The 22,273-nt window shown below is 57.5% G+C and overlaps 7 protein-coding genes across 7 annotated transcripts; 5 read left to right on the forward strand and 2 right to left on the reverse strand.

The window, feature by feature from the left end:
* Positions 1-397: 397 nt before the first annotated feature.
* ColSpa_00267 (delta-1-pyrroline-5-carboxylate dehydrogenase, mitochondrial) lies at positions 398-2,182 on the forward strand (the record flags this gene model as incomplete). The annotated part of the gene is made up of 3 exons (XM_049266479.1): positions 398-448; positions 517-624; positions 683-2,182. The coding sequence occupies 3 exons, from the start codon at positions 398-400 to the stop codon at positions 2,180-2,182; spliced, it is 1,659 nt and encodes a 552-aa protein (XP_049122436.1).
* A 2,747-nt stretch (positions 2,183-4,929) lies between these two features.
* Positions 4,930-6,229, forward strand: ColSpa_00268 (transcriptional regulator RFX1; the record flags this gene model as incomplete). Its single annotated transcript, XM_049266480.1, has 2 exons — positions 4,930-5,559; positions 5,621-6,229. The coding sequence occupies 2 exons, from the start codon at positions 4,930-4,932 to the stop codon at positions 6,227-6,229; spliced, it is 1,239 nt and encodes a 412-aa protein (XP_049122437.1).
* A 1,363-nt stretch (positions 6,230-7,592) lies between these two features.
* Positions 7,593-8,376, forward strand: ColSpa_00269 (uncharacterized protein; the record flags this gene model as incomplete). The annotated part of the gene is made up of 2 exons (XM_049266481.1): positions 7,593-8,059; positions 8,154-8,376. 2 exons carry the CDS (start codon positions 7,593-7,595, stop codon positions 8,374-8,376), a joined length of 690 nt encoding a protein of 229 aa, XP_049122438.1.
* Positions 8,377-9,795: 1,419 nt separating this feature from the next.
* ColSpa_00270 (uncharacterized protein) lies at positions 9,796-10,532 on the forward strand (the record flags this gene model as incomplete). The annotated part of the gene is made up of 2 exons (XM_049266482.1): positions 9,796-9,902; positions 9,956-10,532. 2 exons carry the CDS (start codon positions 9,796-9,798, stop codon positions 10,530-10,532), a joined length of 684 nt encoding a protein of 227 aa, XP_049122439.1.
* A 654-nt stretch (positions 10,533-11,186) lies between these two features.
* ColSpa_00271 (uncharacterized protein) lies at positions 11,187-12,229 on the reverse strand (the record flags this gene model as incomplete). The annotated part of the gene is made up of 2 exons (XM_049266483.1): positions 11,187-11,497; positions 11,596-12,229. The coding sequence occupies 2 exons, from the start codon at positions 12,227-12,229 to the stop codon at positions 11,187-11,189; spliced, it is 945 nt and encodes a 314-aa protein (XP_049122440.1).
* Positions 12,230-12,999: 770 nt separating this feature from the next.
* ColSpa_00272 (pre-mRNA-splicing factor ATP-dependent RNA helicase prp16) lies at positions 13,000-15,930 on the reverse strand (the record flags this gene model as incomplete). Its single annotated transcript, XM_049266484.1, has 1 exon — positions 13,000-15,930. One exon carries the CDS (start codon positions 15,928-15,930, stop codon positions 13,000-13,002), a length of 2,931 nt encoding a protein of 976 aa, XP_049122441.1.
* Positions 15,931-16,703: 773 nt separating this feature from the next.
* ColSpa_00273 (putative WD repeat-containing protein) lies at positions 16,704-18,416 on the forward strand (the record flags this gene model as incomplete). Its single annotated transcript, XM_049266485.1, has 2 exons — positions 16,704-16,927; positions 17,012-18,416. 2 exons carry the CDS (start codon positions 16,704-16,706, stop codon positions 18,414-18,416), a joined length of 1,629 nt encoding a protein of 542 aa, XP_049122442.1.
* Positions 18,417-22,273: the final 3,857 nt, after the last annotated feature.

Below are 22,273 nucleotides of genomic sequence, written 5' to 3' on the forward strand. Positions count from 1 at the left end.
ACGAAGGCCCTTGTCTCACGACTCATCGAGCATTCTGTTACGTTACGCCACGAAAACTTTATAGCCAGTCGGTTGCCGTGCATTTCTCCCCCAAAAGGTCACCTGCTCCTAACTTCAACCGTTGACCGTTGACTACCTATCGACCATCCTCTTCGCACCTCCCACCTGTTTTGTGTGTTTGCTCGGAGGATCTACTTGCTGTTCAATCCGTCGTTAGAAAGCGTTACGCACTGCCTCACATCCGCCCGTCATGGCGTCCACACGAGCAACTGGGCTCTTGAACTCCCAACTTCGGAGCTCTGCCCGCATCCCATCTCTCGGACGCAGCGTCGCTGCCGTTTCAACCACCCGACTCACGACACGCCTGGCCAGCCCCGCGACGAGGACAACGACCAGGATGGCGACTTTTGCTGCCTTTAAGGTCCCCAACATCACCAACGAGCCCAACGTAAGCAACACCGCATGAAGCTGCGAGAGTTGGCTACTCTGGGGTAAAGATGGCTGACAATCGCACAGCAACACTACGCAAAAGGTTCTGCCCAGCGCGAAGGATTGACCGCCGCGCTCGATACCCTGCAGAGCAAGCTGCCTTTGGAGGTGCCAATTGTCGTCGGTGGCAAGGAGGTCAGTATTGCGGTTTCTCGTCATCCATTGACCGACGAGTAGCTGACAGACTCCCTAGATCAAGACTGGCAAGACCGGAAAGCAGGTCAACCCGGCCGACCACAACACCACTGTAGCGACGTACCACCAGGCCTCGCCGGCCGATGTCAAGAAGGCAATCGCCTCGGCCCTCACGGCCAAACCATCGTGGGAGTCCCTCCCCTTTGCCGACCGCGCCGCTGTCTTCCTCAAGGCCGCCGACCTCATCTCCACCAAGTACCGCTACGACATCATGGCCGCCACCATGATCGGCCAGGGCAAGAACGCGTGGCAGGCCGAGATCGACGCCGCGGCCGAGCTGGCCGACTTCCTGCGCTTCAACGTCAAGTACGCAGAGGAGCTGTACGCCCAGCAGCCGGCGCACCACAGCCCTGGTGTATGGAACCGCGTCGAGTACCGGGCCCTCGAGGGTTTCGTGTACGCCGTCAGCCCCTTCAATTTCACCGCCATCGCCGGTAACCTTCCCGGCGCCCCGGCCTTGCTCGGCAACGTTGTCGTCTGGAAGCCCAGCGACTACGCCATCGCGTCCAACTGGCTCGTCTACAACATCCTGCTCGAGGCCGGTCTGCCCCGCGATGTCATTCAGTTCGTGCCCGGCAACCCCGAGGAGGTCACCAAGGCGGTGTTGGAGCACAACAAGTTCGCTGCCCTCCACTACACCGGCAGCACCGCCATCTTCCGTAAGCTGTACGGCGCCATCGGCAACGGCGTGGCCAACGGCCTCTACCAGTCGTACCCCAGAATCGTCGGCGAGACGGGCGGCAAGAACTTTCACCTGATCCACTCCTCCGCCGACGTTGACAATGCAGTCAAGCAGACCATCCGTGGCGCGTTCGAGTTCCAGGGCCAGAAGTGCAGCGCAACGTCGCGGGCGTACGTGCCCAAGTCGATCTGGCCCAAGTTCAAGGAGGGCCTGGCCGCCGAGGCCGCCAAGATCAAGATTGGCAACCCCGCCGACCACAGCAACTTCATGGGCCCCGTCATCCATGAGGGCTCGTTCAAGAAGCTTTCCGGCGTCATCGACGCGGCCAAGGACGACGCAGAGCTGGAGCTCATTGCAGGCGGCACGTACGACTCATCCAAGGGCTACTTTGTGCACCCGACCATCTACCAGACGACAAACAAGAACCACAAGCTGCTCAGCACGGAGCTCTTCGGTCCCGTGCTAACCATCTACGTGTACGACGACACGGCGCACCCGGTGCAGGCCTTCTCGGAGGTGTGCGACCTCGTGGACTCCACGGGCGAGTACGGCCTCACGGGCTCCATCTTCGCGGCGGACCGCGCGGCGGTTCGATTCGCCGAGGACAAGCTGCGCAACTCGGCGGGCAACTTTTACATCAACTGCAAGAGCACGGGCGCCGTCGTGGGACAGCAGCCGTTCGGCGGCGGCAGGGCGAGCGGGACGAACGACAAGGCGGGCAGCCAGAACCTGCTCAGCCGGTTCGTGAGCGTCCGGAGCATCAAGGAGGAGTTCGCGGCAACGACCAAGGTCGTGTACCCCTCCAACGAGGTCTAAAGGCAGTCCGCGAGGTTCTGGGGCGGAGCATGAAGTGGGAAGAGTGGGAGAAACTGAGAAACTGTAAAACTGTAAGAGGGGCGGGGTGTTTCTGTTTCTTGGCATCGGCATGGGATCATCTGGGTTATCTACACGCCCTCACTACGGTACGAGGGGATTTACGAGCATTTTTTTTCTTACCATGATCACAATGAAGCAATCGGTTTTCTTTGTCTTGCTTCCAGTATGTACCCCTGAACCGAGACTGAGATGGGCGAGGTTCGGGTTGCATGAATGAGTTTCTGGTTGTCAAATTGCGTTGAGATAATTCGTGAAGTGGGACTTGTACGCGGGCTGAGTGGTTTACTGCCAAGACTTGGCGATATGCCGGACGTCGTCTTCCCATGTTGGACGACATCACACCGTCACGTGCCTGCTTTGATGTTGAAAATGGGCCGAGACGGGAAAAGTTGACGCGAATCAAGATCCTCGCTACAGAGTAGAGCTCCCCCGTCCTGGAAAGCTGTGTTGGCCCCTGCGCCCCCATGTCTACTATGGCGAAGGACCCATATTTCCACAGGGCTTTTGGCCGCTAACCTAATTCGAGACTGGGGGATTTTTGGTTAATGGAAAGCATGAGAGCTTCGCCTTTTTGCTCCTCTGAAAATAGAGTTTGGTCCCAGTTTTGCTTTACTGTGGGTGAGGAGAGAAAAAGGAAGGCCACAAGTCATGAGGGGGAGTTCAGCGAGAGGCAAGCCGGATGGATCACGGTGCTCTCCGAAGCAGCTTGCCGTGAGCCACTTGTCGGCTGTCTGCCGTTCCAATTCCCTCATGCGCATCGCGACGGGGCGGCCTCTGGACCGCTTTACCCGCACGCGCACACACGGATTGCTCCCAGGGCAATTGATGCTGGTCGACGAGTTGAGGAGGCATTGAAAGACTGGCTGACACGAGACCAACCCGAGTCAGGAAACGCTACCTATCGCGGCGCGACCACAAAAAAAAAAGTGTGAGTGCAGGGAAAGAAGCTGGAGACATGGAAGGGAGCGGATTTGCCCACGTGCTCACTTTACAAGCGGGACGTGGGCTACGAGTGTGAGGGTCATCATCGTCTCTCGAACCGACCCCAAACATCTCACCCCGTTCAATGACAGATAAAGATAAGAGGCACGTTCTGGCAGGCAAGCACGAGCACACGAGCAGCACAAAACACACATGTGCACACACGCAGGCGCACACGACCACGCCGGAGGGGGGACGCCACACGGAACACGGCCTACGACCAACCCAAGGATATTTAAACACTCCGGGACTTTGAGAGTATGCCAGTCGACCAGCCGGCCAACAGGATCGCGAGCACATGTCTCGTGCCTCTGGGCCCTTGGCACTTTTCTCGAGCAGAGTTGCATCAAACCAGGCTTGGTAAGGGTGGAAAGATGCCACACCCGGGCTCATCGACCAAGAAGAATCCACATCTCGAGGGCGTGGGACATGGTGAAATTTGGAGGCGATGATCTGTGGTGCGGCGCCGTCCTGGATGGACAAGCCCATACGCACAATGGCAAGTAAGCACCGGCCGCCGTCTCTTTTCGCCCATGCCTTTTTGGAGAGAGGCGGAGAGGAGATGGGCGGGCAACCTTGCGGCCCGGTCTTGGCGCTGGGATGCGCAACTGCCATTCACGAACACCATGTGCTCGAATTCGCCCCTCTGATTGGCCGCCCACCTGCGACCCTCGATGCTGCCTCTCCTGCCCTTTTCTTCGCCCAGGAGCCTGCGTCCGCCCTCCTCATTGGCTGCTCTCGTCACATCTGTCCGTCCGTCCTAACCCCCAGGCGCCGCTGTGTCTGCATCTTCTCTTGTCTGTTGCGCCTGTGTGCATTATTGTTTACGGGGTCTCCCCTTTGGCACTTGTTCTGGCTTGGAGTCGCGTGCCCTCTCTCCTTCAACCTAGTTCGTTGAAGCCCCAGACCCCTCCCCAGGCGTTCTCTTTTCACCAGGGTTGCCCTCTACAGCTGGCGGAGCAGAAGCACGCCCCCTCACGCCCCCCGTCCCCCTCGGGACAAGAGATTGGGGGGCGTGGGCGGCTAGACGTCTGCTAAGAGGTTGATGTGTATCTGAGGCGAGTGCCTTAACAGATAGCAGCTACCGGTCCGGGGTTGTAGATAGAGGAAGGGGTGGATGAGGGACGAAGAGAATGGATGAACAAGCCAAGGATGGCGAGAGCGAGAGTCAGACAAAGTCGTGCGCCGCCTCAACTCTGTACTTTCCCATGCCGTATCTCTACACTAGCCATCCTACCATTACTTCTTTTCCTTCACACATCCTCCCCCCTCTCTCTCTCTCTCTCTAGGACTTTCTCTCTCTCTCATCACAACCCCAGCAGATATATGCCCTCACCTATCCATTCCTCGCGTGCTCTTCACCTCCTCGGTCCCGTCTAGTGACCAGAGCGGCGAATCGGATCCGTATCCCAGTCTAGAACCATCATCGAACGGGCGCTTGCACATTCGGTGCCAAGCCACAACCGGTGTTGGACCACCTGCCCCCTTCATCGCCCAGAATCGACTGTCCGTCGGCACAGCCTCGCAGCAAGACGTCAACCGATTTGACGTCCAGCACAGAACCCCCAATTCCCTCACCCGGTCTCCCGTGTTCTGACCACATTCTCCGGCGAGGGTTTTCTGTTCTGTTTATCGCTCAAAGTCGTTTGTGCCACCTCGTCGTCGTCTCCCTCTCGCATACACACGCACACACGCACGCACACACGATGCCGCGCCCTACGTTACCGCCCACGCCGGCGTCCTCGACGGACATAAAGGGCCAAGACGGCTCCAAGAACCTCAACTCACTACAGCTCTCCTTTGAACTGCCACCGCCTGCCATCGTCCAAGACGCCTCAAGCATCTCCCCCAAGGACACGCGGACGTCTCCCAACACCGAGTTTCAAGCCATCTTGCCCTCCAAGGCCGCGCCCTACCCTGTACAGCCCAGCGAGACGGTCAAGTCCCGCCGGCGTTCGTCAGCGGCCCAAAAGGCGGCCTCGAACGAGAGCTTCGCGCTGCCGCCACCGCCGACGCGGTCTCGCAAGATTATCCAGATGAAGCCCCGTGCAACGCAGGAAGAACCCGAGGAGGCCCCGGCGGCCGCTGGTGCCAAGTCGGGGGCTGCGGGTCCGGGAAAGGCCGGTGCGGCGGCGGCCGCCGCTGCCACCACGACGGCGCAGGGTAAGAAGAAGCAGCCTTCCGCGACGAGCGCAGCGGGCCGCAAGATTGCGAGAAAGACGGCGCATAGCTTGATTGAGCGGCGCCGGAGGTCGAAGATGAATGAGGAGTTTGCTGTGTTGAAGGGCATGATCCCTGCCTGCACGGGGGAGATGCACAAGCTGGCCATCTTGCAGGTGAGTTGTGATGGTTGTGCGCTTCTGTGGTCTTCAACTGCTAACCGGAAGCAACGCACAGGCATCAATCGAGTACGTGAGATACCTCGAAGACTGCGTCGCCAAGCTCAAGGCCCAACGGGACGCGTCCGAGGCCCGCTCGCCCAGCGAGTCCGGCCTGCAGACCCCCGCAGGCCGGGGCGAGTCGTGGGGCGCCATCCCCCAGTTCGTCCCCAGATACCAAGAAGACCCCGACGACGTTGAGATGACCGACTCGGAAGCCCCGTCGCCAGCCTTCTCCCCTGTACAGCAACAGCTACCGCAAACGCAACACTCGCGCTCGCAGCAGCCGTCCGTGTCACCGGCCCTGCTGCCGCAGGATGCCAGCACGAGGCACCGCCACGACTCGTACTCTTCCGTGTCGACGGACCACCCAAGACATTACAGCTACAGCACCTCGACGACGACGTCGCCTGCCTTCGGACCGCAGACGTCCGTCGGGTACGGGCACGGTGGCGGGCTCGGGTCGGCGCTCACAAGCCCCGCGTTGGTGCCGCAAAGGGACCTGGACCAGGAGGCGACGGCTGCGTTGCTGATGTTGAACAGCGATCGGAGGGGCACGGTTGGGGAGGCGGGCGCTATGAGGAGTGCCGGGAGGGGTATGTCGGTGAGGGATCTGCTCAGTACATGAGAGGGCAGAGGTGCCGAGGCACTATTACCGGTGTTTCGGTGTCATTCTCAGCATGGGGGTCGAGAGCCATGATTTGATCTTTGTGTTCTCCCACGCTTTGGAATTCCCAAGGTATTGCACGGGGTGAGGAAAACTTGAGACGATGAGCGGGACGACGCGCTTGGGTCTGGAACGACCCAAGGGCCTAGGCCTCCCTCGAGGTGTCATCAAAGCTCTCGGTGATTCATAATGGGGTTTTGTGGTTGTCCATCTGGAATACAGCATAAGCTTCTATCTTAAAAAGAGAACATAAGGCATTGGTACGCCGGGATCAGGGGCCATTGGGCTGGTAAGAATTTGGCGGCTGGGGGCGCGGCGCACTGCATGTGGTGTATTTTATTTACTTTTTCCCGTCGAAAACTTCATCGATTGAGGGTGGAAGCATGGACACCGTGGTTTTTGGTTTAGGCAAAAAGATGATAGAAGGACTTGATAACATGACTGGAGTATGGTCAATTGACGGTGTACCCTCCTGCCTAATCCCCGAGGTTCCTCTCTCTCTTTCTCTGTCTTGATGGGGGTGAATGGCGTGAAGTGAACATACGATGTGGGGATAGTGATCGTTGACAAGGTGTTTGACCTTCCTCACCCTGACAAGAGCTACCTCGACGACGGGGACCCTGAGCTACTCAGCGTTGGGGCTCGAGAGGGTCTCGTAACAGTGGTGAATGAACACGGCTGAAAGGTGCCGCTGCCACAGTGCGGGTGGCCTTCCGAGAGTTCTGAGAGTTCCCTGGCCTGGGTTGTTGCCGGGATCGCGAGGTCGGAGTTGCATTTCTGTTTCAGGGTTGGGCGGCATCGTACGAGATGCTCACCCGTTGTTCTCCACCATCGACCCATCACGTGACGCCCTCGCCCTCGCATGGGGTCCGTGTAAGTCGCGACACCCTGTGTTGTTTTGGTTTTGAAGGGGACGATTATTCTTGGGATCTCGAGATGGGTTTGAAGATTGACGGGCAAGGGGGTTGCGTTGTCGCTGTCGTTGTTTCGGCGAGACTAGGGGGGGGGAGGGTTGATGACTGACTGGTATATAGTATGGAGCAAGCCTGTTTCTGGAGGCTTTCGAGGAGATGTGCTGGTCAATATCAGACGGCTCTTTTTCCTTCATTCTCCTTGAAACAGGTTGAGCGTTATTTCCCCTCCCGATAGGGTGGTCTTTATTGCACCTGTTTGAAATAATTTCATTGAGAGCCTGGAAATTACCACGTCGAGATAATCCCTTGGCGGCCGGCACAGACATAGTGGCTACGGCTATTCCAACGAATCTCCAAGGACCGGGTTTCTCCGAGTCTGTACACCCGAATTATCACCACTATCACCGAAGATGGCACCAAGACACATCATCGCATCCGTCCCCCAACCCTCCCGGCGCCGCTTCGCCCCTCCTCCATCACCGGGCGGCCAAAGCGACCTCACCCCGGACGAGGACGACATCTTGGCGGAACTGGGCCTGCAGGCTGACGACTCGGCGTCCAGCGTCGGCGGCTCGAGCACGGGCATCTCGGCGATCGACTCGGGGGTCAGCGTGAACAGCAACGGGAGCGGGCGCCGGCGCCGGAGACGGAACCGGAACCGCAACAACCAGAGCGCGAACAACGCCAACGGCAGCAACAACAACAATAACGGCAGCGGCAATGGGAACGGGAACCTCAGCAGGCAAAAGACGGTGACGATACCACGCCAGGGCAGCGACAGGGACGAGAAGCCTGTGAGGTTGAAGATTGGGTTGGACCTGGACGTGGACCTGGAGTTGAAGGCCAAGTTGAAGGGGGACATTTGCCTATCTCTTGTGTGAGTAGTCCGTCTGGTTCGAATTGGCCCTGCCGCCGCCGCCTTCTCTCCCATCCGTGACTGACGGCGACTAACCAGGCGGAACTGAGGAAAGCGTCGAGAGGAAGTTCTCCAAGCGCGAGTCGATGAGGGTCAAGCCCAACTGGCGGGGCGACGTCGACGTCGAGGAGATGTTCCACTTGCGCGTCGGGAAGTTCAGCTTCAGGCAGCGCTGGATCGACCGAGAGGTGAGCTCGAGTCTCACGGCGGCGGTCGGGTTCTGCATCGCCGCGGGCGGGTTCGTCGCGGGGTTCGCCGCGTCGAGGTGGCTTGGCTGAGTCCCTGCCATCAATGGCGGTTTCTAATGGCTCGTTCCAAGTATCTGGGCGAGGTGCATATTTAAAAGTGAATATGTATGGATAATCTATGGTTTCCATGGGAGGACGGCGTTCCGCGGCAGGCATCGAGTGGAGATGGTTCCCTTCTGCCTAGCGACTGAGGAGCTGATGGGTTATCGCACATATGAAGAAGCTGACAATAATATCGCTAGTCGAACATATGAATAATAACGATCTACGCTTGTCTGTTAAAGGGCATCTTCAATCGTGTAACTGGGTCACAACAGCTCTGGCAGAGTTTGTAGGAGACGAAATCTCAGCAGGAGGTGAAGGCTGGGTTCAATGGGACTCGGGTATCGGTCCATAGGTTACTATACCTCCTGGACATGAAAGGTCTCGGTGGGCCAGAAATATGGAATTTCGGGTGTGTGGAGCGAGTCTCCCGCCGCGTATCATAAGCTTTATGCGGAAAGGGGCGGCATATTTGCCGGCTGATCTGTGCGATGCTACGTGTATGCTGCTCGTCGGGTTATGGGTATGTGCTTTACAGTGCCATGTCAAAAGTCCGAAAACCGATAGGATGGTGATGTGAGTTGTGCACTTCCGATGCGGGGGTTTTCAGACTTTTGACACGGCACTGTGGCTGAAGTCAAACATCTGCAACACATAAGTCGGCGAACATGTAAATAACACGGTAGCAACCCACGAGGCCTTGCGGAAGCACTATTTGTATACATTCGTGATGGGCATGGAGATTGACGTCGGTGTTGTCACATGATTAGGCAGGCGTGGTGTGTAATCCTATGGTCTTCTTGGAGCTGCTTTCTTTCATCAATGCCAGCAAAAGCCTAGAAGCATGTGGCCGGGCAATCGAGGGGAGCCGGAAGGATGTATTCGTCACCATAAAGTCTCAGAAACCGGAGCTGCTAGACGTTTTCCGCTCGAATCTTTGGCCTTAGCTTATCGAGCTTTCTTCACAGAGCCTTGAATAAGTATTTGTGCAATAGCATCATTAATATCCAAGAGTCTGCAAGATTGGTGGATTCTGGAGGTTGATGTAGATTCGCGCTGACGGCGACCTCTCACCGAAGCTTACCGAAGAGCGAAGTGCAAGCTTTCGGTAAGCGACATGCTAGCGCCGCTAGCGCTCTGCCGTAGGCTTCGATGCTCCACACGAGCTCTAGCTTGATTCCTGATCGGGCAGATCCGACAGGGTCTCGCGTGCCCAGCAGCAACTTCAAAAAGCCCAGACCCTGTCGCCGCGATTTTTTTCGTCGCGACTTTCCTCAGCTCACTCTGCGCCCCCATCACATCCGGCTTGTCAACAGACCGCATCTCACCGCAAACGAGACATTTGCAAACTCGACTGCCTTGTGATTTCGACCCCTCAAGTATAGCACATTCTCGACCCGGGACGCAATGTCGGCCGTTCTGGCTTACATCAAACAATGCTTCCTCGGCGTAGCACGGGGTGTGGGCAAGTTCTTCAAAAGTATCGTGGACTGGCTCAAATTGGCATATTCACCGTAAGGCGCCATCAGAATGGATAAAAGTGCACCCGTGAGCTGACGTCATGAAGCAATCCGTACTACCGTGGCAACATGTTGACCGCCCTGGCCGTCAGCGGGCGACCCCCTTTTGAAGGCAGCCTGCGCATGGTGATATCACAGGTGTTCCAACCTTCCGACTGGTCCGTCATGGAAGTGTCCGTCATAAAGCCCAACGGTCCCCCCTTCAAGGCAGTGCTGAAGATGTTTGACCGCCGGTTCTCGCCCTGCGTGCAAGGCCTGCGGCTCCGTAGGGGCACCGGCGAATGGACACCCGAGTTTGAGGAGGAGTTCGTCGACTACGTCCGCCGGGGCGCTGCCAAAGAGTACCTCTGGAGGAGCGATGACGACTTTGAGGTAGAGGATGTCCCGAGGAAGCTGAACAGGCTCGAGGAGGAGGTCGATCGGCAGACCGAGTGTGAGACCATCTGCAACGAGCGGGCGAGCCGCTTGCAATCTCGGATGGGCGCGGAGAAGGGCATCAGGTTGCCCAAGACGTATTGCATGGTGCGGATGGCGATTCAACAAGATTTCGATAACCGATTACTCGAAGTGACCGGGATACTCATGGAGTACGTGCCGGGATTCAGCTGCGACCTCACAGAGTGAGCAAGGGTCGGGATGAGAGCATCCAGCTACGGTTCGTCAATCTGCAGCGGCGAAACACCCCTGCCTCAGAAGGAGACCAATAACTTGCGACGGCTAGCGTTAACCGCTGGGCCGCCAAAGGATTTAGGAGAGGAGAGACGTTTTCGCGGAGATTGTTGCCCGGCTAGGAGTCTGGGCGACACACGGCACGGGGATTCCAGAGGTCTACGCATGCGACAGACGATCGGGAACGGCATGCGAAGCTCGGGGCAGCCCCTATCTACTGTCCGGGACTTAAAAGCATCCCGGCCGGTCAGACGGAGGGAAAACAACCGGTTCTGGCACCAAGCCCGGGCAATACCGGTCTTGACTCTCGCACAGGCCTGGCGTTTGCGACAATTTGACGTCTTTTTCAGAGCCATCGTTGGAAATCGAAAGTTTAATTTATACACGAGAATTCGATTCAAGCTTCCGCTCACGGCCGTCCAAGGGTAGCGGTCTTCTCAGCACCGCTTCCGTCCTCAAGGTCACATTTGGCCAACTATCAGACGATTCATTTACAATCTTCTAAAGTGAGCGGACTCTCCGGGCGAAGCCCAGCTACTAGTACATGGTAACCAGCAACGATCTCCGCCGCTGAAAGCCATTCTTGCCCCCCCCCCCCCCCCCCCCGACTCAAGGCCCAGAAAATGAGCCGAAGACGAATGGGTCGGCATCTGCTGTGGCGGTAGACTGCGGCGGTTCCACCCATTCGGGGCGAAGGCAGGCGAGAGACAGCGTGGGGGTCTGCCTCCTTTCCTCTTCCACGCTGAACCTGTAGCCGAAGACCGTGCCGACTATATACGTCCGATTCGAGGCGGCGTAGTAAGCCGTGACGTTCCCGGGGTCAACGTATCCCGTTCCGAGCATCCACGAGCCTTGGGAGACCTCCTCTAGAACGGCTGCCTTGGCCACGTCCGCGTCCTTGAGAAGCTCCGACCCGTACGCTCCACGAAAGGGTCAGCCGAGTCGTCGCCAAGGTGAGGGCATCAGGGGCAGAGTGTGCGGTTCAACAGATAAACAAAAGCAGGGGACCGCTACTTACCCGTAACGTCTTCAGTGATCCAACCTAGATAATCTTGGCAGCTCAGCGGCACATACTCGAGAGCGAACCTACTGCAGAGCCCTTCGACGCCGTGGATGCCCCATTCCTCCGTGAGACTGCTCTCGAGGTCGGCGCGGCATTCGTCCGGAAGGAACCCGCAGTCGTGGTCCACGGGCTTGGTGGGGTCGACCTTGTTAGTGACCATGTAGTGCTGGCAGATGTACCACGAAGGGTCCATGGGCTTGGGAAGCCCATCCTGCATCATGGACTCCGGGAGGCTGTATGTTATGGCGGCTAGCTCGGTGACTACGCCATGATCGACCGACTCCGGGAACAGGACGTCGTTCGCGATGCGCAGGTGGGCCTGGTAGCCGTCGATTGGTTCACCAGGAAAGGGCTTCGTCCAGTCGACGCCGGTGTATGTTGCCGTGTCAATGTGCGCGGGCTTCTTAAAGGCCGGCTGGACGTCGGCCCATGCGATCTTGACGACGTTCGAGGCGTTGGAGATCCACTGGATGTTGTCGTAGTAGATCCAGGACATGCCGTCGTTCACGTGCGGGGAGTCGTCGAGCTTCGACCACGCTGCATCGAGAACGGTCGCGACGGCCTCGTAAAAGGCCACGCCTGGAAGCATCGTAGGGTTAGTCCACTTGCAAGCGCACGGAGCCGCTGGGGTCGGAGAGGAGGCTCGGCGATGCTATGCTGCTGCCAGGGTCTCGCGAATGGTGATGGGTGAAAGGACAGAGCTAGGGGTCCGCGAACAGAGGACGGTTGTGGGATTCTTTTATCCCCCAAGACAGCGGAGCCGCTCCCGACTCACCGGCGGCACAGCAGTAAACAACGATGTGACCCATTTCGCGCACGACTCTGGCATAGCCCAAGCGAACACAAGCTTTGCCAAGTTGGACAAGAAACGTGGAGTCTCCATTTCGAGAACAGGGGTGCTTTATGCTTGTTAGTTTGGGTTTTCTCTTCCTCTGGGCCCACCCCAAGCACGGCACGACGTGCCGGAACCAACAGCTTTCACGAGGCGGCCCAATGAGGACAAGGACGCAATCTTATTTGAGGCCAAATTTCAACTCGAGACCGTTTGATGCCCGTCCTGAGCTGGCATTAGTTTGTGGGAGATGGCGCGACGATGGGGATATTGTCGGCACGGAACGCCCAGGTCATATCAGTACTCTACGGATTCCAACCCAGAGCATTGGGATCACATCTCTCAGCCACTGCCCCGACTCACATCTGAGAAGAAGCCTCAATGCAAAGTTGCCAGTGACTATACTGAATATGTTCGTGTAAAACCGGCGCCTGTGGACGATTCTTTAGCGTGTCTTTTGGGCAATAACACGGGGTATTTGGAGTAGATCTCCCATCGTTGAATCATGTTGCTATCCGACATACCCGCTAAACGCCTCTACCCCTTCGCTTAATGACAGGCTTCCTCACCGCCCCATGCGTAACAATCTTCTTGCCACCCGCCGCGACCACCGTGCCGGTCTTCCTCTTCGCGGACCTCTCCTTCTCGGCCTCCAGCCTGTCCTCCTCCCTCTTCTTGTCCTCGGCCATCTTCGCCTCGATCTCCATCTTGCGGTTGAACTCCGTCTCGGTGATGCGCTTGTCCCGCACCGAGTACCCCTTCTCCTTGACCGAGTAAAACACGCCGCCCAAGTCGGCCAGCCAGTGCGGGTCCACCGCCGTGACGGTCGACACGTACACCTTGGACGTCAGGATGAGCTCGTGGTAGACGACGTAGTCGGGCGGGTGGCCCGCGTACAGCGCTGACGTCGGGTGCAGCTGCACGCCGAGGTTGGTGCGGAGGTTGATGTACTCGCCCGAGCCCTTGTACTTGGCCGCCTGGTGGTAGTAGCCGCTGCAGATGCACTTGCGGATGATGTCCCAGTCCATGCCGCAGCTGAGCATCTCCATCTTCTGCATCTTCATGATGTCGAGCAGCTGGTCACGAATCTCCTTGGCGCGCCGTAGGGACTTGGGGTGGAGGAAGTGCTTGATGCACCAGCCGTCCGAGCATCCGTTCGACTTCCACGCCGAGTACACCTGGAGATACGTCAGGTGGTCTGATTCGTGCACCCAGAACTTTTCGCGCTGCGCGTCTGCTTCGTCCTGGCGCTCCTTTGGTCTGTAAAAGACGTTTGGAACGGAGAGCATAGACACGATGGTGATCATCTCCTCGCTACAGCCGTATTCCTCAGCAGTGATGAGAAGCTTTGAGAGCGACGGGTCCATGGGGAACGCGCTCATCTTTCGGCCAAGCGGCGTCAACTCGCCCAGGTTGTCGAGAGCGCCCAGGGCCCACAGGTCGAACATGGACGTTGTGATGGTGTCCTGCGGCGGTGGGTCCATGAAGTCAAAGTCTAGCAAGTCCTTGACGCCCAAGGACTTGAGCATAAGTACTGTGTTGCTTAGATTCGTCCGCTGGATTTCCGGAATCGTCTGCATGTACAGCTCCTCCTTGAACGCCTTCTCGGTGAATAGGCGGAAGGCTTTGCCAGGGCCTGTTCTGCCGGCACGTCCCGACCGCTGCGACGCGTTTGCCTGCGAGATGGGGGTAATCTGAAGGGTGTCCATACCCATCTTCGGGTTGTACACCTTCATCTTGCTGTATCCGGCGTCCACCACATACTTGATACCGTCGACGGTCAAACTCGTCTCGGCAATGTTCGTAGCGACGATGCACTTGCGCACGCCGGGCGCTGCTCTGTCGAAAATCTTGGATTGCAAATCTGCAGGCATCTGACTGTAGATTGGCAGGATGCTCAGTTTGGGAGGATCGTTGAGCGCATCGAGTCGCCGTTGAATCAACTCGCAGGTGACCTCGATATCTTCTTGTCCCGTCATGAAGACGAGAATATCGCCCTGGTCCATGGACACGTGGATGGCCAGAACCTGTTGGACTGCCTGGTCCACGTAATCCTCGACAGGCGACCTGTGGAACATGACGTCGACCGGGAAGGTCCGGCCTGGGATGGTGAACTCAGGGGCTCCGCCGTAAAAGTCCGAAAACCGCTTCGCGTTCATGGTCGCGGACGTGACGATCAGCTTCAGATCCCGCCGTCTCTGGAGAATCTTTTTGAACAGCCCCATCAGGATATCCGTGTTCAGGGCGCGCTCGTGCGCCTCGTCCATGATGACGCAGGAGTACCTGTCGAGATCAGGCTCGTTGAGAGACTCTCGCAGCAGGACACCGTCAGTCATGTACTTGATGACGGTGTCCTTGCTGGTGCAATCCTCGAAACGGATCGCGTAGCCCACCGTGCTGCCGAGCTTCACCTCCATCTCCTCGGCGACACGCTTGGCAACACTCATTGCGGCGACACGTCTCGGCTGCGTACACCCAATCATGCCTGACTTTCCGAATCCTTCCTCGTAGAGGAACTGCGTCAGCTGGGTCGTCTTGCCGGATCCCGTCTCGCCGACGACAATGATGACCTGGTTCTCCCGGATGACGCGCATCAAGTCCTCACGGACTGCGAATGCAGGCAGATACTGCCTCTGCTCGCGTAGCGTCTTGCTTCGACTGAAGTCACTGCCGCCGCCTTCATCCTTTTTCATATGGTCGCTAAACTTGTTGCTGTTGCCGTTCTCCACGGGTTCGTCTCCGCCCATCTTCTTCACGTCGTTCTCCGAAGCGACAGGCAGCGCGCTGTCGCCGTCGTCCTCCTTAACGCCCATTAGGTTTCCCAAAGCCGTTCCCGCAATGTTTGTGGCCTCCTGTGCCTGCCGTTGGCGTTCCCGCTGCTGGCGCGCCTCCTTGACCACTTTGCTGCCTTTCCGACTGAATACGGCCATGTCGCTCTGGTAGTCGCGCACGGCGGGGACAGGCTCCAGCTGTTTCGTGAAGATGGTCCGTCCATCGAGGAAAGGCGGCCGCAAGTCGTGCACCAAAAGATGAACTCGCGTAGCCTCTTCGTCGTCGAAATCCGCGCCCATGTCCCTTCTCTGCGCCACACCAGAGACCAGCATCCGGTTTGTCTCCCACGCGTCGTTCTCCCTCTGCCGCTGCTCCTTCCGCGCATCGAACCGGCTCGACATCTTTTCCGCCTTGACAGCCTCCTGCTTCTCAGCCTCCCATGACGCATACGCTGCAAAGGGGTTGTGCGAGTCGTCACCGAACGTGTGGCCGCCGAATTCGTCGCCCATGTACCAGTCACGATCCAGCGCTTTCGAGTCTTCGTCGGTCGGCTCCGGGACGTCACGAGCCGGCGTTTCGGCGGTGCGGGAGTCGCGTGGTGTCGAGCGACCCGAATCCTGGAACCTCCCTCCATCTATCCTCCGACGCTTGAAGCTGGGGCCTGATCCATCTCGGTTGTCGTACATATTGTCGGTGGCCTTGCGGTCGCGCAAGGTGTCGCCTGGGCTCCCTCTATCCTTCGGGCTCGAGTCTTCGTTGAGATGGGAGTGATCTACGTGATGCGCCGTCGATTGAACGTGAGTTGCTGACTGCAAGGCAGGTTGCGATGTCGACCCAGAAATGCATGTAAAGCGGTTGCGGCAAAGCAAGTAAACAAAGCTTGAGAATTGGGGCGGTTTCTAGGTACCATGTTAAGAGCACTGGAGTGGGGCCAGTGGCTCTGATGCAGGTATCCCCTAAAGACGTCACTGCCTGTTCGGTTAATGCAATAAGGGTACCTGTATCTTTTCTAGTGTCGGCGTATCTCTGAGAAATACTACCAATATAGCATACTCGCCAGGAGAATTCGCAAGAAATCGAATTCTACAACCGTTCGTTCAAGGTTCTTGTCAGGTAATTCGATGAAGTTCAGCAGCATCCTTCTCCCCTTACAAGGCAACTATGGCGGACCGCATTTCGCGAAGAACGCCGTCACACCGGCTGTTTATCGATAACGAGATAAGATAAACCCCACCTTCGAATATATTTTTTTCCATCGCGCGCTTCACACACTGTCGGTGGGTGCAACTGGAGACAACTCCCTGTACCGGATCCCGACCCTCCAAAAAGTTTTGGCATTTGTTTTTGCCGACTACATATACCCTCTCTGTTGGACACTTGCGAGGTCCCAAACCCTTCTGCACATCCGCAGTAAATATCCACGGTCAACCAGCGGCATAGCCTTGAAGCGACCTTCAAGATGTCCATGATCACCACGTCCACCTGGGTGCCCCGAGGCTTCGCGGCGCCCTTCCCCTCGAAATACACATTCGACGAGAGCGAGTACGAGCGCATAGCCGAGCTCGCCAAGCTGCAGCTGGATGACGCCGAGGAAGACCTGAAGGAGGCGCAGGATGCGGAAGACGGCGTTGCGGCCAAGACCACCGACGATGCGGCGGGCGCAAAGGAGTCCAAGACGGAAAGGTTGGTTGAACCCGGTCTCTGCAAAGGCGCGCATTGGGTGCTCGTGACTGAGAGGACATGACTTGCTGACCGCCTCGCAAACAGTGTCAACATTGACGACGAGGATCTGAAGGAGTACGACCTGGAGCACTACGACGACAGCGACGAGGACGACGAGGAAAAGGTCGGTCAGGGCGAGGGCATGGCCATGTTCGGCAACATCAAGTCGCTGGCCTACTACGAATCGAACAAGGACGACCCGTACATCACGCTTCACGGCAACGGCGGGCCGGACGATGACGAGGAGGAGGACCGCGAGGACCTGCAGATCCTCGCGACGGACAACCTCCTGCTTGCCGCAAAGGTCGAGGACGAGATGGCGCACCTCGAGGTCTACGTCTACGAGGATTCGGCCGACAACCTGTACGTCCACCACGACATCATGCTCCCCGCGATACCCCTCTGCGTCGAGTGGCTCGACATCCCCGTGCAAAAGGCCGGCGTCGACAAGGACTCGACGGCCAACTTCGTCGCCATCGGCACCATGGACCCGGACATTGAGGTCTGGGATCTCGACACCATTGATAGCCTGTACCCCAACGCCATCCTGGGCCAGGCCGGCGAGGGCGCCGAGGACAAGAAGAAGAAAAAGAAGAAGAAGGCCAAGAAGGCCAACGACGAGTACCACGTCGACGCCGTCCTCGCTCTCGCCGCCAACAGGAAACACAGGAACCTGCTGGCCTCTGCCTCGGCCGACAAGACGGTCAAGCTTTGGGACCTGCACACGGCCAAGTGCGCCAAGTCGTACTCCTACCACACGGACAAGGTGTGCTCCCTCGCGTGGCACTCGGTCGAGTCCACCGTGCTGCTCAGTGGCAGCTACGACAGGACGGTCGTTGCCGCCGACATGAGAGCCCCCGAGGCCAAGGCGCCCAGGTGGGGTGTCGAGAGCGACGTCGAGAACATCCGGTGGGACCCCCACGACCCCAACTACTTCTACGTGTCTACGGAGAACGGAATTGTTCACTTCCACGATGTTCGTAATGCGCCGGCAACGCCCGAGGCGACCAAGGCTGTGTGGACGCTGCAGGCGCACGACGAGTCCGTTTCTTCATTCGACATCAACCCTGTTGTGCCCGGCTTCATGGCCACCGGATCAACTGACAAGACGGTTAAGTTGTGGAACATCCAGGCCAGCGGCCCGTCCATGGTTATTTCCCGCAACTTGGACGTCGGCAAGGTGTTTTCGACGCAGTTCGCGCCCGATCCCGAGGTCGCATTTAGACTCGCCGTTGCCGGCAGCCGTGGAACCATGCACGTTTGGGATACCAGCACCAACGCCGCAGTTCGGCATGCATTCGCTGAGCGCGTCCCCCAGAAGCCGGAAGGCGTCGAGGAGGACCGTCTCGTTGGTGTTCTGGATGATGACAGCAGCTCTAGCGAGGACGAGGGCGACGGCGAGGACGGCGAGCAGGACGGCGCTGACTCGATGGACGAGGATGAGGACTAAGGTGAAGAAGGCATACCATCATGTGGGTGCTCCACATGTATTGCCAGGCACAGCCTGCAAGCCGCCTGGTTGAAGATGACCCAAGAGAAACTCCCGTGGGCTGGGCCAGATGAATCGAAACAGCAGACCGAGTATCTCACCGGCGCCAGCCCAGGCGGCGGGAGGCCCCAATCACCAGGACGATGGTGACGATCCTGGGGCGGCGCCGTCGAGGGCGGGGGCAGTAGGACGGGCTAGAGGGTTCCGTGCTGGAGGGCAACATTCGAGTCGGGGTAATTAGTCTCAAACCATCCGAGGTTGGATACCGTCGTTAAAAGAGCAAGCAGCATAGACCACATCAGTTTCGTAGCGACAGGTAGCCAAGACTGTCAAATCATGGACTCAAACTGGAAACTGAATCGTGAGGAACCGTTCGTCAGAGACCGGTATATGTGAGTTTGTTAAAAACAAGTGAAACCCTGACTGTGCGGGCCGCCAACGTCGTTGTTGAACCGGCTGCTACCGTTGTGGTGAAGTGCTTCAGAGGGTCAAGGAGTGCTAAATCAGAATTGACATGTGGTGTAGGCACGGGACATTGGGTCACGGCAGCAGCCTGACAGATTCATGCGCACACCTGATGAAGGGGGTGACGTGGGTCAATATCAGATGTGGGACAAGCACGAAGGCGGGGGGGGCATCGCTCGAGGTCGACAGCGGTCTGTTCTCGCGTGTAATTCTTGTTGATACTGCTCGAGCGCCGAACGGGGTTCAGGTTGCAGCAGAAGCTGGGATGATGAGAAACTCATCGATGTGTGATTCTGAGTCGGTTGAGTTTTGGGGGGGGTTGGGTTTATTTTTGTTTATCTTAGCATCCACAGTCCCGGGCATCCTGCAAGCCAAGCTGCAAGAAACAGACAGACAAACGGAAAACAAAAGTCAGTTCCGGATCGACTTGGTTTCCACACCACCACTGGGCGGTTCCCCTGGGCGGTTCCCCTGGAAGATGCACAAGGGAAACGGAGCGCTGTGGAGGTGATGAACGAGTGAAATCACAGAGCACCAGCATGGATGCGCCGCTTGCGCAGGCACGCAAGGCACGCGGCGCCACTGGGATGGGATGGCGCAGGATGAAACAGTGAAACTTCAGGGGGGTCTGCCAACGGGCGAGGATGGCGGATGGAACACCTAGCCAATGACGCCTCGAGACGCAAGCTGCCCTCTGAAAATAGCGCGAACAGCCAGGAACCAGCGGCAACGAGCCCTCTCTTTGGCTACTGGGCTTTTTACCTGACGCTCATCTTGACTCCAAGAGGCGTCTACTCCAGTCACTGGTCCAACACCGAAGAAACCCACAAAGACATCATCGCCTAGCCCTTCATTTTCTCCGTCCGCGGCGCATCACACCACACTGTATCTCTACAGGGGTGAGATCTTTTCCCGGAGAAACCTGGCAGGTCGACGGTATTTCACGGCTCGGCCATCTTGGATCGCACAATCTTCTTCTAGGATGTAAATGAGTCGGGGCCCCGACGGGGCCTTTGAGTCGGGCGAAATGCCGGTGTACAGCCAGCTGTGAAGAGGATTGTCCCCGTCTCGAGATGCTGTCCTGATGGTGGCGTCGGTGGGAGACTCAGACCTGAGCAACTACACAACTGCCTGCCAGCCATGTCAGATTCCTTGAAGAAGGTATATTTGCTTTTGGTCGAGTTTCGCTTCCTTTTGTGTGCCGGTCAGTAGTTCGCTCGCACGCACTGTTATGGTCCATCCAGGGCAACGCGGCGGAAAAGACATGGCTGTCGCAGCCCAACACATGTACTGTACAGGTACGCCCCAGTGAGGTACATATGCGAACGCAAAGGTTGTTGTATGTGGTGTGTAGTGTCTCGACTATGTCAGTCTGAAGGTGTGCCCTAGAGAGGGGGATCCAATCAAGAGGATGGGCACGACAGCAACGGGTTGCGTGATGAGCTGTCAATAGGTAGGGAGCGAGTGACGCGCCGGACTGGTCTCGGCTCTGCTGGTCTGACGATGTCGGCCATTTTCCCCCTAGGAGGCAGATCATCACATCCGCTGTTTCCCCCTTGGGTGGCGGCTCAACAGGATTCAATGGCGGTTTGGGCTCGCGGTTTACACCGATCCAAGTCACATCCTAACGTTCGAGTCGTGCCGCTTTCCAAGTGTTTCTTGGCGGATGGGCGGCGGTTGTCACGCTGCAAGCCCTGCAGACGCATGGTTACATCTCTTCCCAGATGGATGGGTGGAGGGAGGGTCGTGGACGGCCCCGATCCCCGGAGTGAGTGAGTGACTGGTTGGCTGGCAAGGGGGAAATGAGTGGAGGGGACGGCCACAAGCACTCGAAAAAGAAGGGCGACTGACGACGGCAGAGACGGCCAGAAGAGAAAAAAAAAAAAGGTCGATGCAGTGTGGAAAAGACGTGGGAGAAAGGCGAGAAAGGACCAGGGGTTCGTGACGAATAGTAGCTGTCATTGGTGCAGAGGCTATCTTCTTTGGTCCATAGCGTTAAAAAGGTGGGACGCAGCAAAGTCGCGCGAACACACTGTGAGGGCCCAGGGGGCCATCCCCTCTTCCGGTCACCAAGGCCCCACCGTCAGCAGGGGGCAAGCGAAAAGGAAAGACGGCAAGGATGGCGCCAGGGCAGCTCTTTCCAAGTGGCAGTCTCCAGTCGTTGGCTCCAGTCCCTGCGAGGGAAAGCGTGGACAACCAACCAGAATGGGCGATAGGGCAATCAAAGAGCGACATGCCCCAGGTCCCAAAGCACCAGGACCCAGGGGGGCCCATTCATTCGTTTTTTTTTTGGGCCAGCAGCCAGGCAGGCCCGGCCCAGGGCAGGAAAAGGCAAGGAAGGCAAAGAGGAGAACGAGCCAGAGCTAGCTAGGAGCAGATCGCCTCGCCTCGCCGCGCCTGGCCTCGCACTTGCAATGCGGTACTAATTACTGTATATACGTAGTAGTATTATGGGTTGCTCTAGTGCTACTACCTACCTTACTGTGTGTGCCTGCTGTTCAACCGTCACCGACGAGTATTATTACTCAGTGTCCCTCCCACTCACGCCCTTGCCCACGCGCCCTCTTCTCTCCTTCCCTCTCCTTCAACCTTTTTCAATCCCAATATCGGAAGAAGGACCCAAACCTTCCCTTTCCTTTCCTTTCCATCAACGCATCATCGCTCCCTTTGTGTTGTGTCCTTCTATTCTTTGCGGTCTCATCATCTCTCCCTCTCTTACCAAGAAACTCGAGATACTGGAACCATTGTGCGTCGCGGGCTCGAACCTTTTTAAAGCAAAGAAAACCCACAGCGCAGCTATTACTACTACTCTTACTGCCATACCATCATCACTCCTTGAACATACCGCGCGACACGTTGACCGTTCTCCACCGGCTGGCTATTACTGCACTGAACCGTCCATCTTTACATGCAAACGACGCTTTGATCAACCCGCGTTGATCTGTTTTACTCACAGTCATTTCATCGACTCGAACCGACCAAGTCACAAGACGACTCACTTTCCTTTGCAACCTGCACCTACCTCATCCAGATCGACGCCGAACCACCGCCACCCGTACAAAGTACAAGTACCTCCAGGACTGGACTCCTCAACCTACAGTGTTTCGCACATAGCAACACAACGCAACCTGCGCAGGATAATCTGTCACGTCGTCATCTAATCATCTGTCTTGTTTCGTCTCAACACTACCGTGGACAGTCAAACGCACAAGCACACCGTCACGCTTGACCACCAAACCGTTCTCGGCGGACACTGCTACCGATCGCCCCCATCTCACCTCCTCGGCATTACTTTCCTGCTGCCCGCCTCACCTGCCACAAAAAGGTCACAGGTCCAATCACTTATATTACCA

The sequence above is a fragment of the Colletotrichum spaethianum genome (assembly GCF_022836535.1).
Source record: "Colletotrichum spaethianum MAFF 239500 DNA, contig01, whole genome shotgun sequence".
Lineage (NCBI taxonomy): Eukaryota > Fungi > Ascomycota > Sordariomycetes > Glomerellales > Glomerellaceae > Colletotrichum > Colletotrichum spaethianum.